Source organism: Ahaetulla prasina, chromosome 2 (assembly GCF_028640845.1).
Source record: "Ahaetulla prasina isolate Xishuangbanna chromosome 2, ASM2864084v1, whole genome shotgun sequence".
In the NCBI taxonomy this organism is placed as follows: domain Eukaryota; kingdom Metazoa; phylum Chordata; class Lepidosauria; order Squamata; family Colubridae; genus Ahaetulla; species Ahaetulla prasina.
In genome coordinates this window covers 40,731,196-40,749,929 of record NC_080540.1, presented here as the reverse complement: position 1 = coordinate 40,749,929, position 18,734 = coordinate 40,731,196, and the positions used below count along the sequence as shown (strand labels likewise).

The 18,734-nt window shown below is 39.8% G+C and overlaps 1 protein-coding gene across 1 annotated transcript in view; it reads right to left on the bottom strand.

The window, feature by feature from the left end:
- TAFA1 (TAFA chemokine like family member 1) overlaps window positions 1-13,786 on the bottom strand; it is a 527,326-nt gene extending 513,540 nt beyond the window's left edge. Inside the window, exons 1-2 of the mRNA XM_058173044.1 lie at window positions 13,583-13,786; window positions 10,578-10,701 (exon numbers count right to left, since the gene is read on the bottom strand). Coding sequence (XP_058029027.1) covers window positions 10,578-10,701; window positions 13,583-13,621 — 163 coding nt within the window. The 5' untranslated portion in view covers window positions 13,622-13,786. The remainder of the gene's footprint in view (window positions 1-10,577; window positions 10,702-13,582) is intronic.
- Window positions 13,787-18,734: the final 4,948 nt, after the last annotated feature.

Sequence of the window (18,734 nt, the reverse complement as noted above, 5' to 3'; positions counted from 1 at the left end):
TGGATTGTTATCAGTAAAAACCTGCTCACCCAGTGTAATATAATGGATAATAGTATTGGATTAGAACCAGTGTGAACCATGTTCACGTTCATTCTTGGTCTAGGAAAGTCACAAGTTGATTTGAAGGCAGTTCTATTTTAGATGGATTTATCAGAAAAGATTGTTGTTATGGGGAGAAAAAGGGAGAAAGAGTGGAAAGTAATGTGCCTTGACATTCTAAAACAAGGGTGTGCAATGATGGCCCTTTTATGACATGTGGCCTTTAACTCCCAGAATTCCTGATCCAGTTTGGCTCAGGAATTCTGGGAGTTGAAGTCCACAAGTTATAAAGGGGACATTGTTCCCCACTTCTGTTCTAAAAGAAAGGCAGGATGTGAATCTAATGAATAGTGAGTATATAAATGTTGCAGTTGCATCTTTAGGAAACTTACAGATGCTGTAGAAACTTGTCAATCAGCCAATTAAAAAAAAATATATTGGAAAAGAAAATATGCATGGCCAAATGTAATATTCAAAAAGAACTAAAATTGCATTATACTGTATTATTTCTGAAAATGGAGAAAAAAAATTACAAAAAAATGCATTTTTAGCTACACCAGGCAGAAAAATCTATTCTTCCACCAGAATCTTAAATTTCTGTATCTGTTCTATGATGTAGTCTACAGTTGTCAATACATTACTTTAATGTATTGTTTTGACCAGTTTTTAATGCACATTTTAGCTCTTTCCATTGCTATTACACTCGAAGCATGATTAATACATTTTATTAAACTGCAGCTATAAAATGACTAATACATTTTGGAAATAAACAAATAATTAACATATTGAAATGTTAAGAGAACAAATAAATAAATAACTTCTTCAAAAATGTTCTGAAAATATTTGTTTATGTGTGTGTGTATATGTGTGTGTGTGTGTGTGTGTGTGTGTGTATAGAGAGAGAGAGGGAGGGAGGGATGTGGTGGCTCAGTTGGCTAAGACTCTGAGCTTGTCGATCGAATGGTTGGCTGTTCAGCAGTTCGAATCCCTAGTGCCGTGTAAAGGAGTGAGCTCCCGTTACTTGTCCCAAATTCTGCCAACCTAGCAGTTCGAAACCACGTAAAAAATGCAAGTAGAAAAATAGGGACCACCTTTGGTGGGAAGGTAACAGAGTTCTGTGCGCCTTTGGCTTTGAGTCATGCCGGCCACATGACCATGGAGACGTCTTCGGACAGAGTTGACTCTTCGGCTTTGAAACGGAGATGAGCACCACCCCCTAGAGTCGGGAATGACTAGCACATATGTATATACTCTTAAAGTGCAAAGGTGGACTGGGAACATTTGCTTTCCAATTTAAAATCTTTGGAAGGCTGAGGGAGATGGTGGCAAATCACACAAATGTGGGTGGAACTATGGGTTTGAGGAGAAAGTGTGGAAAGATTTTCAGTGTTGTCCCTCTTTTAGGCATCCATTGCAATTTTCCTTATGATTCCCTCCTCAAAATAGTAAAAAACAAAACAAAAATCTGTCAGGTTTTCAGCAGTCAGGGACATTCTGTTGTATCAAAACATTATAGTCAGCCCAGTACTTCCATTTATTGTTGATCAATAGTTTTTAATCAACATTTTACTTTTCTGTGGTCCATAAATGTCTTGTTCTCTCTTTCCTCCATCAGTAGCCCATCATGAATTTCAGGTCTGAGATGACATTGTGGCAGCGATTCCACCTACACAGTGAGTTATAACAGCAGTGCAGACCAAGGGTGACTGAGACTCAAGAAGTGGGATTACCCACTTGGAGGGTAATGATTGGAGGAAACTTGTTAAGTCTCAGAAACAAGAAAGCCCCCTAAGGAGACATAAATGTAAAAGAAATTCTGTTTAACAGTTACAGAATACTGAATGGAAGGTGGGAGAGGCAGTAGAATGAAACGAGAGTGGAGTACACTACATGATTCAACAAAGCAATATATTGCAGAACAAACTCTGAACACCTGTTCTAATGCAGTGTAAAAGAAGGTTTTAAAGGGGACAAAATTGGGGAATTTATAGCTTGATACATTGATATCTGCATCATTACAGCAGAAACAATTAGAGCCAATTACAAGTTTCCATGTGGTTCAGTGAGAATGGTAAGCTAAACAGAGCAAGCTGTCTAATTCCCCATGCATGCTTTAGAAGACACCTAAAATTGTTTCAAAGGTACTTAAATAGCTTCTTCTCTGGAAAGATTACACTACTAACCAGAGCGTACAAAACATTTGCTAGACCAATTCTCGATTACAGCTCACCTGTCTGAAACCCACACTTCATTTCGGATATTAATACAATTGAGCATGTCCAGAAATATTTTACAAGAAGAGTTCTTCACTCCTCTGATCACAACAAAAAACCTTATGCCACCAGACTTGAAATCCTGGGTTTAGAAAATTTAGAACTACGCTGCCTTCGGCATGACCTGAGTATAACTCATAAAATCATCTGCTACAATGTCCTTCTGTTGAAGCTTCAACCACAACAATACACGAGCACACAATAGATTTAAACTTAAAGTGAACCGCTCCAATCTTGATTCTAGAAAATATGACTTCAGTAACAGAGTTGTTAATGCCTGGAATGCACTACCTGACTCCGTGGTCTCATCCCAAAATCCCCAAAGCTTTAACCAAAGACTGTCTATTGTTGACCTCACCCCATTCCTAAGAGGTCTGTAAGGGGCGTGCATAAGAGCACCAGCATGCCTACCATTCCTGTCATAATGTTCCCTTTGATTGTATTCAATTTGTATGGTTATTTCATGCTTATACTTATATATATTGTGTTTGACAAAATAAATAAATAAAATAAATAAATATGGGTGGCTCCCATACTGTACTCCCAAAGTTCCTGAAGGTTTTGCCCTAAGTATCACATCCTTGGGCTGTCTCTGATAGTAATAGCAATAGTGCTGTGCTGTGCTTTAATTTGCAGGAATAGCAATAGCAATAGCATTTAGACTTATATACCACTTCATAGTGCTTTACAGCCCTCTCTAAGTGGTTTACAGAGTCAGCATATTGCCCCCAACAATCTAGGTCCTCATTTTACTGACCTCAGAAAGATGGAAGGCTGAGTCAACCTTTAGCTCGTCAGCATCAAACTCCTGGCAGTGGGCAGTCAGCCTGCAAAACTGCATTCTAACCACTGTGCCAGCACGGCTCTTATTAATATTGTGAGTTGAACATGAAGACCTGAAAACTTGGCCCTCCTTTATGCACAGTTAACATGGGCAGTTTCTTTTGGGCACAATTTGCAAATCCAGAAATCACTTTACTTTAAAGTAGGACTAATACAACTCCAGAAGTAATAATAGAATTTCACTATATAAGACTGTGCTTTGGGTTCTTTAAGAAGGTAAGTCTCCTTCCTTGTGGGATCTCCGATGTGTATCATACTCTCTTTGGAAGGATGCTAAAGAAATAACATACTCTGTTGTCTGCTATAATTATGGTAATCTGACATACTTATAAATATTTCAAATATTTACAAGTTCTAAAAGGTATGCCATGTTTAAACCTTTAATGTTTCTGTACATTTACAGCTGTTATCTTCAAAGGTAAGACAGATAGTAGTGTATCTAACTAAAGAGAGATAATAATGTGACCTGTTTGTCTTGTATCAGTGTTAAGAAATAATTTCCTGATTCTAGTTTGATTCCAATTTTCAATAAGCTTTAAAATTATAGTTGCCCTATTAAATTTAATGGAAAGAATGAGGGGGGAGAAAAGTGTATCCTCACCAGGTTTATTCTAATAAATCATGGTTTATAAGTTTGGGAACATTGAATCTAATCAGGTTGATGAGATTCCCTTCATATAAAGGTATTATCTTAATTAGAAGAGTTATTAGGAATATAGTGTACCGATGTTCATTGGACTTCCATGCAAATGTATAAATAAGATTTCATTTTTAACCTTTTAGGAAAGCTATTCCTAAATTCCTGGTATTGGGATTCAGTTACATATCTAGGTAGGTCTTTTCTTTATTATTTTATTCTACAGACAATATAATAAAATTGAGTTTACAATTGCTGCTGAGCTGTTTCTGATAGGTAGACGCCTCTGCAAATTTTCAATTTCCTCTCTTTAAAAACTACAAATACGAGAAAGAAGTGAGGTGGAGATATTACAACAATAGAAGACTGGAAAAAGGAGGTCAGTAGCACATGAATGTTGTTTGGTAGACATAAAACATTCATTTATACAGAATGAATGGACATACTTCATTTTTCCTTTTATTTTAGAAGGAATATTCCAAATTATGCAGCTTACTTCTTGGTTCATGGACTGCAATGAGTTGTTCTATTGCTTAGTAAGTTAATTCACTTCCATTAATAGCCAAAATTCTTCAATGGGACAAGATTTATTTTTTTTGGGGGGGGAACCATAACACAAATGTATGCTGTATTGCAGACTGCAATTACCTGCCCAGAACAAACAGGATGGAGTTCCCCACACACTGTTTAATTCTTAAATGAAGTTTAGCAATACAGAACAGCTCTGTTTAGAGCCTCTGAAGCTAGTGAAAAATATAAAATCCCAAGAGGCGGCAAAACCTTGCTCTTAGCAAATCTCATTTTCGTGATGGACTAGAAATGAAAATGTATTTTTTTAAAAAAAAAATCTGTTTGCTACAACAGCAGGAAGAGGAAAGACAGAAATATTCATTTAATCTTAAGTGGAAAAGATACCTTTTCCATTCACGGTAAGTCTATACAAGCTAATAATTAAAGGCAAGCATCTGAAACAACCAGAGCAGAGACTGCAGATCTCGCCTTTGAGAGATGCATTTGTCAGTTTGTAATTTTCCTGAGGCCTGACGAATCAAAGCAATGCCTCCTTGTAGTAATGACAGCAAATACACAAACAGCTCTGAGTGCTGAAAGGCTCTGGTTGAATCACCCTGGCTTCCAAATTTGCACTTCAAGAAAGCCAAGCATGATGTGTCAGTGTGGGAGAGGGCCAGAAAATGCATCTCACATTGCAAATGACAAGGCACCAGAAAGAAAAGGCTGGGCACTTAAGGCCTTCACCCTTTTAGGTCCGGATTTCCTATTCTGTGAATTTTCAGGTCAAGTGCAAGCCACATGCACGCTAATAGAATAGATGTAAAATTAATGCTGCCTCTCCAGGATGAGCAAATAAGAACAAGAGAGTTTCCATGCTCCTGGCTGTGGGTTTTATACCACGTAGTGAACCACCTTTTATGGATGCTAGGCTCATTCAAGCTCATCATGTTGAGTACCAAAAAGGTCCATCTTTGTACTCTATTTTTTTTTCCTACGATGGGCAATGTGAACAGAGAAGCACCAGAAGAAGAGCTTAGAAGTAGTATTCCTATCATGCATTTCCCCCGCAATAAAAACTTCTCCATCACTACATGTTATGGATAGTGAAGTTTCTAATAGACAACCCAATCCCATCTTTTTTTCTTTTTTTTTTTACATTTATATCCCGCCCTTCTCCGAAGACTCAGGGAGGCTTACACTATGTCAAGCAATAGTCGTCATCCATTTGTATATTATATACAAAGTCAACTTATTGCCCCCAACAATCTGGGTCCTCATTTTACCTACCTTATAAAGGATGGAAGGCTGAGTCAACCTTGGGCCTGGTGGGACTTGAACCTGCAGTAATTGCAAGCAGCTGCTGTTAATAACAGACTGTCTTAGCAGTCTGAGCCACCAGAGGCCCCTACTTGTTGCCTCTCCCTGCTCCATAATTTTGAAACCAAAAGGTTAACAACCTTAAGTAAAAGGCAATCCTCGAACGCTAACATAGATGATTATCATTATTCCACTGTTGCTCTTTTATTCTACCAGGGGTTAAAGCAAAAAATTAAGAAGTAATTTATCTTTCTAGCTTGGCCTTCCACAATGTATTAGCATCCACATATACCAAACTACAAATCTTGTTATCTCCTACCAAGTTAGCTATGGATAATGAAAATTATATTTCAGGACATTTTGAAAGCTCTGGCTTGGAGAAGGCTGCTCTTGTTTATTAATTCAGTAACTGGTAGATTGATGTTTTCCTTTACATTCCTTGTGGTTGTACTTCTAATTTCCTCTGTGCTTCAAATGCTTTTGGGTAGCTGATTCTGGCTTGTTCTGTTGTTTTACACATATATTGGTGAAGTCATTCTCAAGTCCATTTCCTGTATGTCCCCCTGTATAGATGAAAAGGTTTTTGGGTGACCATAGTTGTTCTCCCCTTGTGCAGTTTTAAACCCCTACTCCAAAGCAGACATTTTATTGCACTTATCAGAGCAAGTGTACCAGATTCCAGTTGGGCCTGACAAATAAAGAACTCAAACCTTGAAACCAGCTTTCATTACAATTCATAAAAAAGCACAGCAAACCATTGCATTTAAGTCAGGGGATCTGGCCAGCAGGGTGCTTAAATCTGGCCCATGTGGCTGGCCTGGAAATAGCAAAGGACTGGCCCGTGGTATCTCTGGCAGCCAAAACAGAGTGTGGGAGGGCGCTTGTGGGCCCCCCGTGGCCCATTTTTTGCCTGGATGGTCTCCTGCACCACTCTGCTGGCCAAAACGGGCTGTGGAAGGGCCGTGTGTGGCCCCCAAGGCCCGTTTTGGCTGGCAAAGTGCTGCAGGAGGCATCCATTCTGTCTTCCCAACCCCGGCCAGCCTTCAGAGAAGAACTACAATGCTGATCTGGCCCTTGAAGAAATCCACTTTGACACCCCTGATCTAAGTAGTCAATGTGTTGCTCTGCATATGAAGTAACCTTATAATAATAGCCACTTTGTACCAAAGGTGCTTTTTCAAGAGGCAACTGGACTTCCTTGCTTTTCTTTGAAGACATTTCGCTTCTCATCCAAGAAGAGCGGAAGAAGTTTCTCTTTTGGGATGACCACAATCTGTATGACTGACAACCTCCATAGACATTTAGCTACCTTGTACATTCCTAAGGAATTCTGTAGAACAAGGGAAGCTGTGATAGAAGTCTCCTACTTTTAAAACAAGAAGCCAGTCTAGCCACTTTTTTTTTTTTTTACTTGGCACTAAAAAGACATTTTAGCTAAGCATGTATTCTGAAAGCAGTTTGTATGATTTCTTGGAGTGTCGGTATATTCTGCAACCTCAGAAAATCAAGCAAAACGGGTAAACTTCAGGTACTTATGAGTGAATGTACTGGGCAAGCAAAGCCTGCCAGTGCTGAAGAGTAGTAATGAACTGTCACGTTGTTTTCACATTGGTAAGAAAGTGAAAGCAAAAAAGATTAATTCCTACTTTTTGCAGCAGATGTTGTACATCAAAACTGCATTACAAGTATTTGAAGCTAGCATGTGCTAAGCAAACCAAGAAAATGATGCCTGTAGTGACCCTTCCCATTTCTCTCTCTCTTTCTCTCTCTCTCTCTCTCTCTCTTGAATTCCCTTTAAGTACTTTTTTGTTTCCAATTCAATGGACTCAGGATTGAAGAGAAAGGTTGGCTAGATCCAACAGAAAGCCAGGTGCTAAAGAGGACCAACAAAACCACTACAGGGGAGCCATGGAATTGAAACAGCAGGTGTTTCATCATGAAAATCCCCCATCTAAGCTTGTTTTTTGAGAGCAGAAGTAGAAACTATCAAGCATGCCCTAGATGTCTTTGTGCCAATACAATTTAATTAAAACAACTGAACATTGTGCTCCAATTTTGCTATAATAACCTTTCAGGTTTTTTTTTTTAAAAAAAATAAAAGTTAACCCATGTTTATGAATCCCATTTACAGTTCAGTTCAAGAACAATAGAAGTTGTTTACATTTGATAATATTTAACATGCTATACACTGATCTTTAATTTACAGAGGCAAGGATGCAGAAGACAAGTTGTTTTCTTCCATTTCTTTGCGCTTTGATAGTTCTACTCCCAAATTCGATTGTTTGGAAAGGCTCTTGCCTCTTATAAATTAGGGACCCTGACAATGATTATAAACTAGCAATGAAATATTGTAGCACATGACAATGGAGGAGGAGATATAGTTGACAATCAATTATGGCTGGTTTTATTCTATTAAAAACAGTGAAGTGTCATAAAACAACAGTCACACATTAGAAAAATTATCTATTTATCCAACTTGTCTGATTTTTAATCCCCCTTTTTCCCCCTTGCTGTAGTGTTTCAATCTTCCTTAAACAGTAGCTAAGTCAAAGTGGCTAACTCAGAGTAAATGATGAATTCCTAATAATATCTGTCTGAAAAATAGCAAATGCTTGGAGACAAAGCTGAATATGTTAAAAACCTCTGCTCGTTTTCATCATTAGCATATTTTCATTCTTTGCTGGGTATATCTCCCACATGCATTATCCAGTCAGATCACCAATGTGCATGTGTCTGTGTGCACAATTTCCACATTACGCCAACAGAACCTTCTCAAAACAAACAAACAAACCATGCAGCTGTATCTTTCTAGAGGTTCCTTGGAGCCTTGCCCTCTACAGACTTGTAGCAATGTGAAACCATCGTGAGCATTTCTGTCAAATTCCACTCATCTGTCAGAGTAGTGGATTATTTCTTGAGAGACTGAAATTGGTTGCCTTGGATCAGAACACCATCAATCTTACTCATGTAGGGTGCAGGCTGACTGCTTCAAAGTCTCACAAGAGGAACAGCTCTGCTGTTTCTAAGTAGGTGATGAGACAGTTGTAAAATCTTCACTCCATCTATATCACAGCCGCTGCGAAAGACGTGTCATATTTCCCATTTCGTCAACATTCTGTATGCATTCTATGCCATTCTTTTCTACTTCAATAAAGGAGGCAATTTTTCAAGCTTAGGCAAATACTCCAAGCCACAGGGATATCTATCCCTCATCTATCTATCTATCTCCCTCTCTCTCTCTATCCCTCCCTCCCTCCCTCTCTCTCTCATGTCACTTGTTTCACCTGATCGTGCAAAAATGAGATCCCATTTTCCTTTTCGATGTTTTGTAAATTATTATTTATAGACTTGCTAATCCATTGTGTCGTCATCAATGCCATAGGACAGAGACCACTTTTCCTTATCTATAGGCGTTTGGTATACTTCTTTTAATGTTCTTCCAGAGGAAAGCATCTAAACAGTTTGCCTAATAATTGTCATTTTAATCAGTAAAGGTAGAAAGTTGTACATGAACAATCAATGTTTAAAGCTTAAAACTGAATACATCAAATGCAATCCATTATTATTTTCTCCTCTATTCAAATGATGGATGTACTAGTAATGTTTCAATCGAGAAAATGAGTGCTCTAGTGCAACTTGTCATTTTTGGGCTTATCTAGGAAAAGTCTTCAATCAATCGTTTTTCTATTGTCCTTATGAATTATTGTTAGTCATTCTTTCACAGACTATTCCATCTTGGATCAGAGATTCAGTGAAGTCTGAAGTTGAATCCTACATTAAATTCTCAGTCCACACTGTATGAGCCCATGTTTTCATCCATCCATCCTCATACATTTAGACCTGATCTTTGAGAGTAGATTTTAAAATGGTATCACGTCATGTCATCTTGGAACAACAAAGCCCAAACAAACAAGCCCCACCATCGTCATTTTGTTTTCCTAAGCCCTTCTTTCCAAAGCCAAACTTCCAATAGAGTGGCCTTATATAGATCATTATGATTGATCATTTCCTGAATCATAAGCCATGAAGAAAGTCCCAAACAAACCGTCAGCCTTGAAATATTGCATAGTTGATCTCCACTTGAGAAATAGGATTGTAATGAAATGCCTTAAACTCAATCTTACCTTAATCAATTTCTATTTCCAGCACAAATATCCTTTTCCTTCCTTCAATCTCCAAGCATCTTTAGAAATACTTCTCATTGAATGACCATAAATCACCATCTGTGACAAATTCAGGCAATGGCTCACTGTTGTTCACACTCCGTGCCATCATTTTGGGAGAACAAATATTTTTACAGCATGGGGATTAAAGTAAAGGGTCACCAAAAGATGATTTGAGCTGCAACTATAGACTCACTTAGCAGGGTGTAAGTCTAAATGGTACAATGGTATACAAATAGAACTAAGAATATGCATATCATGTATAATATATGCTTATATTTTCTCTGACAGGTCCTCCAAGGTGTTAAAATATACCCACTGGGAAAGATATTGCTTTCTCCTTGGTCTTTCCTACCTTTCCCAGACCCACAATTTAGGCACCGGTCCCTTTGTGGATATTTGTTTTTAATACAGGGATCTAATGCCTCAGTTGCCCACTCCCCAGCCAATAAAAGCTATACCTTAAGCTCTGTAACCTGTGACTTTTAATAAGGTTGATTTTCTATCCACCTCCACATATATCACAGTGCATTAAGTAAAGACAGAATTGTAAACGGCATGAGTTACCCACAGTGACCTTCCAATGTAAAGTGGGAAAAAGAAGTCACAGAGAGAAAGAGAAAAACACAAATACACAACCTAAAGAAAGTGTTGTACTTCCCTTCCAGACGAGCAAACATTGAGTTGCCTACATTATCAGATTTTTTTAAAAAATGTGACCTGATTGCACATAATCCATACTCACAGGCCTACTCTGGCATCTCTAGCAGTCTCCACTGTGAATAATCTTACCTGGTCTGGGCAGATGCTGATGCTGCTGAAATGTTTGCTGAAGGGACCCTTGACAGAGCAGTACAGCACAGGCACTTATCCACAAATACAGGACCCAGGACATTGCAGAGACCATGGCCATTCTCTGAAGGGAAGGGAACGGAAGGGAAGAGTTAGCATTCTCACCAAGCAGGATCACCTTCTATTAGTTCTTCTTCCCATCTTTCATCCAGGCTGTGGTTTTCATATATCAAAGAGCATATTCAAGAGACCTTGAGACCTGCTTCTACATCAACTTTAAATAATTCAGGAGCATAAATGAAATTTATTTGTCAAAGAAGCCCAGGGCTAGTGGAAGCCAAGCTGCTGCTGATGAGCTTGGCTTGAATTATAAAAGTCACACTAATATGTGCTGGTCTTCCGGAGGGCACACTTGAAGGCAGAAGATTAGACATTCATGCCTTGCTAAGTTTATTTATTTATTTTAACCATTTATACTTATGCCATTTATACTTTGCAGGATTATACCTCTGGGTTTTCAATCATCCACTATAAGTGACACTAACATTTCCTTTCATTTCTGTTGTGGGTATGCACAGTTGACAGTCAACTGTCTGAAAGGATAACTCTCATTTTCAAGAGTTATTCCACACAGCAGCAGGAAGAAGCACAAGGAATACATTGGAGGCTATTTTCTCCTTGTTACATTCTGTTGAACAGGAAATGGGAGTATCACTCCTACATAACATCCTTTTTGCTATTGAGGATTGCTTATTATGGCACTAACTCTTCCATTTACATACATCAAAGTACAATCTCAAAGCTTCATAAAATACTAGCTGTACGGCTGAAAGTTATTGTGTATAATCTCCCTGGCCAGTCTGGGAATTCTGATACCTTTCAGTATCATACTTAACTGCATCAGGCTCAACTCTCAGGCCATTAAAATTTTATTATCATCTGGTCTGCCAAGCAAAGGAACGGTTTCTCAGAAACATATGCTTCCTTCCCCCATTTTAACAAAGCAAAGCCACCACCTTTCTCCAACCTTGTGTTTTATCTAAATTCACCTAACACAAAAACTCATTTGTGTGCCCTTTGGCAACTAACAGAAAAGAGCATTAGTGTGAATGGCATGCTCATTCCCAAAATGTAAGATCCTTCTTTGTCAAGGCCCAGTTTGTGAACCCTTGATTTCATTTTTGTGGCATCAACGATTGTATGGTTCAGATGGTCTCCGTGTAAAAGTGTACGTGTGCGTGTGAATGCATGCATAAAGTTCACAGCCTCTCTGCAATGCTTTCGATGCCTGCCAAGTGTTGGCTATTCCGTGCACTGTCCAGCGTTTCAAGCAACTCCTTCTGTTGCTTTTCACATTGCCAAATTAATCAAACCACAGGCACAGTCCTTACTCAGCCAATGACAAGATAGCATTTTCTTTCTAATAACCCAATCAGTGGAGCATTGGGGTTTTTTTTGAAGACGAGGGGGAGAAAAGATTTCCAGACTCCAAGAAACCCCCTTCGATTCTTCAGGATTAATTTGGAGGCAGTTAAGACTAAGGCTAAAATGAGAAAGGGGGAGAAAGAATCACCCTTCTGTTTTGGTTAAGCAGAAAAGATCTGATCCACTGCAGTGTGTCAATGTCAAGCCGAGATGTAACTATGTTTTTGCGATTAACTATTTTTAAGCATCACTTAACAATGATAGCTGTAAAAGGCTGTTGGTCGGAAAGAGGACAGCTCAAGCCCAACTTCTTAAAGGAGACACTTAATATTGCAAAATGGCAAGAGACGATTGTCTCCAGCAGCTGCCATTTAAATTGCCTTCTCTGCCTATCTACTATACTTGTCCAAGTAAATAGCAGTTTACTTTACAGCTTCACAGCTCTTTCTCTTTCTTTCTTTCTTTCTTTCTTTCTTTCATTCATTCATTCATTCATTCATTTTCTCTGTCTGACTTTCACTTCACTCCAAATGAAAGACCCTCTCTCTCTCTTTCTGCTTCCTTCTTTACAGCCTCCCCCCCCCCACCCCACCTACCCACCCCCAGAACAAAGCATCCTGCGATCCTACAATCATTGTATCCAAACCCATGCAGAACCGGATCGATTTAAAGAGTGGTCTTCCTCCCCCCTCCCTGCTTTGCAAGGGAGGGGTTCACTCATGACATCAACAAACATTAAAGGAAGAAAAAGATGCGCGTCAGTGGAGTCTTCCATCCTTCAAGTGCTCTAATTCAACCTGAACTTTATTATTATTATTGTTATTATTATTTACTTTATTCATTAAACTTGAAACTCAAATCAACTGAACATTCAAAAAGGCATCACAAATATCATTGACTGGTGCTAATGTTTGATATGGGTTGCTGCCAGCGTCCTAGATTATATTATTACTTTATTTATACAAAATGACAGTATACACAGCAAACGAGATAATTATGCTGGATTTCGTATCACAGATCACTAGTCGAACACTTCTATTATTAAACTATTATTATTATTATTATTATTATTATTATTATTATTATTATTATTATTATTATTATTATTATTATTATTATTATTATTATTATTATTATTATTATTATTATTATTATTTCACCAACTAAGCAGTGAGCAAAAGAAGAAGGAAAAAGCGGTGGTAGGAAGAACACAAAGAGCCTCTCTCACCTTACCATGATCTTTGAACCACATGGAAGACATTATTTTAAATCCCCTTCCCCTTTATCTGTCCCCCCCCCCTTCCAGTTTCAGCATCCCAACATCCATCTTGAGAGGGGAGGGGGGGAGGCCATCATTTTAATGAACTTTTATCTTCTGGAAATCGCCCCAGTTCTTTGCCTTTCCTGAGGAATGCTTCGCCTTCTCCCTCCCCTCCACTCCTCCCCAAACCTGCCCGATTCTTGTTTCCTAGAGATGGGGTTCCTAACCCCAGCAAAACCCCTCGCAAGCTACGGGCGGAGGAAGCTCTTCCCCGGTTTGCGCTCGGCTGCCTCCGAAGTCTCCGAAAAAGCTGCCTTACCTGAGTACTGCAAGCCAAAGCAGAGCGCTCTGGAAGCATACATTGGAAAGATTTTAACACTTTTTCAAATCCATTTGGATGGACCACAGTGGGGGGCGATAGAAATCCGCTTCAGCCCTCCGGGGCAAGCAAAAGAATGGTCTTTTTTTTTCTTTCTTCCCCCTCGGGATGTCTTCTCCTGAAGACCAAAGGCAACCCCAGGCGTCTCGGATGGACTGGTCGGCGTCTCTCTCTCTCTCTCTTTCCTGCCCCACCACAGTGTGGCTGGCCGGACTCCTCCGTCCAACTGTTAGAGAGACATCCAAGCTGGCTCGTCTCTGCTCCGGGTCTCTCACAGGCTGTCATAAAAGTAGCCAAGGTTGGTGGGACGGAAAACCCCCGTCATTTCACCTTTAAATCACTCTCCCGAGCGTCGCCCTTCTGGCTTGAGGAGACCTTTGGAGTGATCTGGAGATCATGCGTGGCTTCCCGGACACTTCAGCTGGAAGAGCGGCGGCCGTTGAATGACAGACAGGGGCTCGCTCAATCGCTCGCTCTCCAAGGTACTCCGCGCCGGAGTAAAAGCAGATAAGGTACTGTTAGGCTAAAGCCCAGCCTGGCAATACCCGGTGCCGATTGCCTGTTTTAATATATATCCCCGGGTTCGGTGAAAGTCTCGCATCTCTTAAAGGGACACGACCCCCTTGACGGTAACCAGCAGCCCCGGATTGCCTCACCGGCTCAACTCTCCTGCTTTCCACACCCGCCGAAAGCTGCTTTTTAAAGACGGGCAGGGTTGAGCATTTCTGCCACTCGGTGTGTGCCTGCCTGCCAGCCAGCCAGCCAGCCAGCAGCCAGGGGGTTCTCCCTCCTCCCCGCAGCATCAGAGAGAAGGGAGGGGAAAACCCCGGGGAAGCAGGCTGAGCATGGGCAGGAAAGCGTCGGCAGTTCAAAATGTGACCAGGCAACGTTGGGGTGGGGCGGGAGAGGAGGGAAGAGTGGGGGGGGCAGGAGGGGGGAGAGAGGTAACCCAATTAGTCATCAGGGAAAGGAGTGTGCAGAATGGACTCCTCAGCTTTTTCCCTAGAGAATGCCTTGGCATTTGAGGGTGGCTACAGATCCCCCCCCCCGAGAAATACACAACGCCCCTTCCTTAATATCACCAGTGGTCCTGTGCCACTTTGCAGAGAGAGACGGAGGGATAATTATGGTGTTATTTTCCCTCTTTATCAGAGGGAAAGCAAGGAGTTTTGGTGCATCCGATCAAAGGAGTGTTGCTCAATGAAACCAGTAACTCTCTGAATGTATAAGTTGACACAATAACCAGATCAGGACACCAGCCCTCTTTTTCTTCACCCTGCTAGACCTTCCGCATTGTCCCCCAAACGGGTACATGGTTTGCGAACGATTAAAAACTGATCCGTGTTTAAATGTTGGCAATTCTAGCTTTGTGCAGGTATGTCAATAACCAGGCCCTTAGTTATCTAAAAATAAGTATAGCCAACAATCTCTAGAAGGTGCCCAGATAATTTCTCTCTCTCTCTCTCTCTCTTTTTTTTTTGGAACCATCACTGTTATATATTAAATTGGAGATCCAAAATAATTCTTGGCAGTCAAATGATAATGCTGTGAATTTCTCTCTCTCCTATACATAAATACACACACACACACACCTTTCATGCAGATGTGAATGTTTGCAATTAAGTTATTAACCATAAACAAGACTGTTGACATTTATGTGCTCCCAAAACTGATTCAATATTGGTTTTTTTTCTTTTTCCTTTATTGAATTTCTGCCCTGTGTTTCCTTTTTAAGCACCAGGTTTGGAGCTATGACAAAGTCATCTAACTTATCAATTAAAACAATCGAAATGAAAAGAAACACAAAATATAAATTAAAACAACATTAACAGCCAATATCTGAATTAAAATAAAACATAGACAAATCAGATCTTCCACCTCCTAGGAGCCAGGCAACCTTTCCTGCATACCACACAGACAAGTTCCTAATAGAAAGGTGATCTTCACTTTTGAAGTGAAGGCCTCCTCTCCTGCTGATTTTAGTATCCAGGAAAATTCATAGCAGGAAAGGCAGATCTATGGATGGTTAATCCTGAAGGTATTAAGAGCTTTATGGGTCAATACCAATATTCTGAACATAACAGAAGACTTTCCTGATCTTGGAGAAGCTTCCAGTGAATGCTATGTGAGCTGATGGGTCAATACCAATATTCTGAAGGCCACTAGAAGCTACTTCTGATCTTTCAGAAAAAGCATCACATGATCCCCATAAGCCGCCTAGCTAGCACGTATTTCATCATTTGCAGACTCAGAATGCATTTCAAGAGTCGCTCTGCTTACGGGATATTGCAATAGTTAAAGTGTGCTGCAGCTGATGTGTGGATAATGTGTGGTTACTTCAGTATGGTTGCTTCAAAAAGGGTTCTGGAGAGAAAATCGAGAGAGAAAGAGAGAGAATGGAGAGAGAGAGAAAAAATGGAGAGAGAGAGAATGGCGAGAGAGAATGGAGAGAGAATGGAGAGATAGAGAGAGAGTATGGAGAGAGAGAATGGAGAGAGAAAGAATGGAGAGAAAGAGAGAAAATGGAGAGAGAGAGAGAGAGAGAATGGAGAGAGTGAGAATGGAGAGAGAGAGAAGAGAGAATGGAGAGATAGAATGGGGAGAGAGAATGGAGAGGGAGAGAAAGAATGGAGAGGGAGAGAGAGTATGGAGAGAGAATGTATATATAGAGAGAGAATGGAGAGGGAGAGAAAGAATGGAGAGGGAGAGAGAGTATGGAGAGAGAATGTATATATAGAGAGAAAATGGAGAGGGAGAGAGAGAATGGGGGAGAGAGAGGACTGGAGAGAGAGAATGGATAGAGAGAGAGAGTATGGAGAGAGAGACTGGAGAGAGAGAGAGAATGGAGAGAGAGAGAGAGAGAGAGACAGACAGACAGACAGACAGACAGACAGACAGACAGACAGAATGGAGAAAGAGAGAAGTACTTTGTACTTAGTACTTATGCTAAATACTGGTTTTTTACAAAATGAACATAAGCCAGTCAAAATGAACTGTAGTTTATTTCCCATTAAATGGAAAAAAGTTGCTAAAACTTGTAAACATCTCTCTTCCTCAGATCAACAAGAGGAAAAACTGGTTAATTTTGCAAGACATGTTATTGTATTTTAATTTTGAAATAGTGAAGGACATCGTACATAGAATAATAGGATTGGAAGGGGCCTTGGAGTTCTTCTATTCTAACCTCCTGCTCAAGCAGGATACCCTATACCATTCTGGATCAATGACTGTCCAAATTCTTCTTGAAAACCTTCAGTAAGCACCCACAACTTTCAGAGCTGTTCTTCTCACTGTCAGGAAAATTTTCCTTAGTACTTGGTTGGATCTGTCTTCGATGATGTCCTATCTGTTACTTCTTCTCCTACTCTCAGGTGCTTTGGACCCTTTCTCTGTGCCAAACTCCTCAAGTAGTGGAAGACTCCTATCATATCATCTCTAACCCTCCTCTTGGTTAGACTAGGCATATGAATTCCCTCAACCGTTCATCATATGGCTTCTCCTCCAGATCCCTTATCATCTTTGTTGTTCTTATCTGCATTCTTTCTAGGGCTTGCTTCAAAATGCTTTCTGTATCACAGTGACCAGAACTGGATGCAGTATTCTAAGTATGGTCTTATCAGTACAGTATGTATGGACATCTCTGGAGTGAGGGGATAAAACTTAGTGCCTTCTTTCTTCCGCTCTGATCATACTCTACCATGAGGGCTTTCTTTAATGAACAATTTTTGCATTGTTACATTTATTTGATGCCAACAGTTTAAAAGCAGGAATAGAATAGAATAGAATAGAATAGAATAGAATAGAATAGAATAGAATAGAATAGAATAGAATAGAATAGAATCTGGAAGGGACCTTGGAGGTCTTCTAGTCCAGCCCCCTGCTCAAGCAGTAGAACCTATACAATCTCAGACAAGTCACTGTCCAGTCTCTTCTTCTTTCTTACTTGTCCTTTCCTCTCCTCTCTTATATTTATACTGACAATATGGACATCATATTTGCAATTCTGGTGAGCAAGTCTCGCTGACCTCAGTTGAACAAATAACAAACCAAATAAGCATAGAGAGAATTGGGTTTAAGCATTTGACTTCAAGCAAGTTTAGGAATGCCAGTTCCTTAATGAGATGTAAGTACATCCAGTGAACAAGTATCAGATAAAATACATTGTTTTCTGCTACATGCAAGGTCTTGACATGAAGGCATACACTATTTCAGTAGCAATACAACAAGCTCCAAAATGCACCACCAATTCAAATCTACCGTAACCTTCACTCCATCTTTAAGCCACCAACATTTTTGTCTCTTGCACCCCTTCTCCATATCAAGAAATTTCTCTAGAATAGATGATTCATGAATGGTAGATTTAGATTTTCACACTGTTCTTTCCTTTTTAACATGCAAAGTATCTCACTTGCCAGATCAATTAATAAACAGCTACAATTATCATTATGCCAATAATCTTCTTTGCTAAGTTTCAGAGATATCAATTAGCATTGAGAAATGAAGGAGGTAAGACAGTGGCATGCTAAGATCTCCAAAGGCAACACAACTAAAATGTTCATTCCTTTGTTCAGAGGGCTATTTTATATACTAGTAACTCTGCTAAGCTTGTCAAATACTACCCTATTCTTCATTGTCATTCTTTCCTGCCAAAAAACAAAAGGAAATTGCTTTGTTGTAATTGGGTAATTTGGCACCAAATCTCAGTGGTGGGATCTAGGGCTGGAAGTGGGGCGTGCAAGAATCATAAAACTGAGCTTGGGGTTACATTAATGGCACTTCCACTAAAATGCACTCAAGGCTGATCTAGGTTGTTTTGACTACCTTCCAACTATATATACTTGTGAGCTAATAAAGAACTCCTCATCAATCAGTCCTTTGTGACCAATAACTGAGCACAAAGAACTAAAACCAATTAGTGTTTTTTTTTCCAGCCAGTAATAAGAGTGTTATTTCATCTTTAAATCCAGGATGAAATGCACATCTCTTCTTTTTCCCAAAAAATAAAAGTGTATCCAATAGAAGAAAACACACATATCCCAGGGTTGAACTATGGAATCCTTGGTACTCTCTGATCATGGTTATTTGCTTGCAA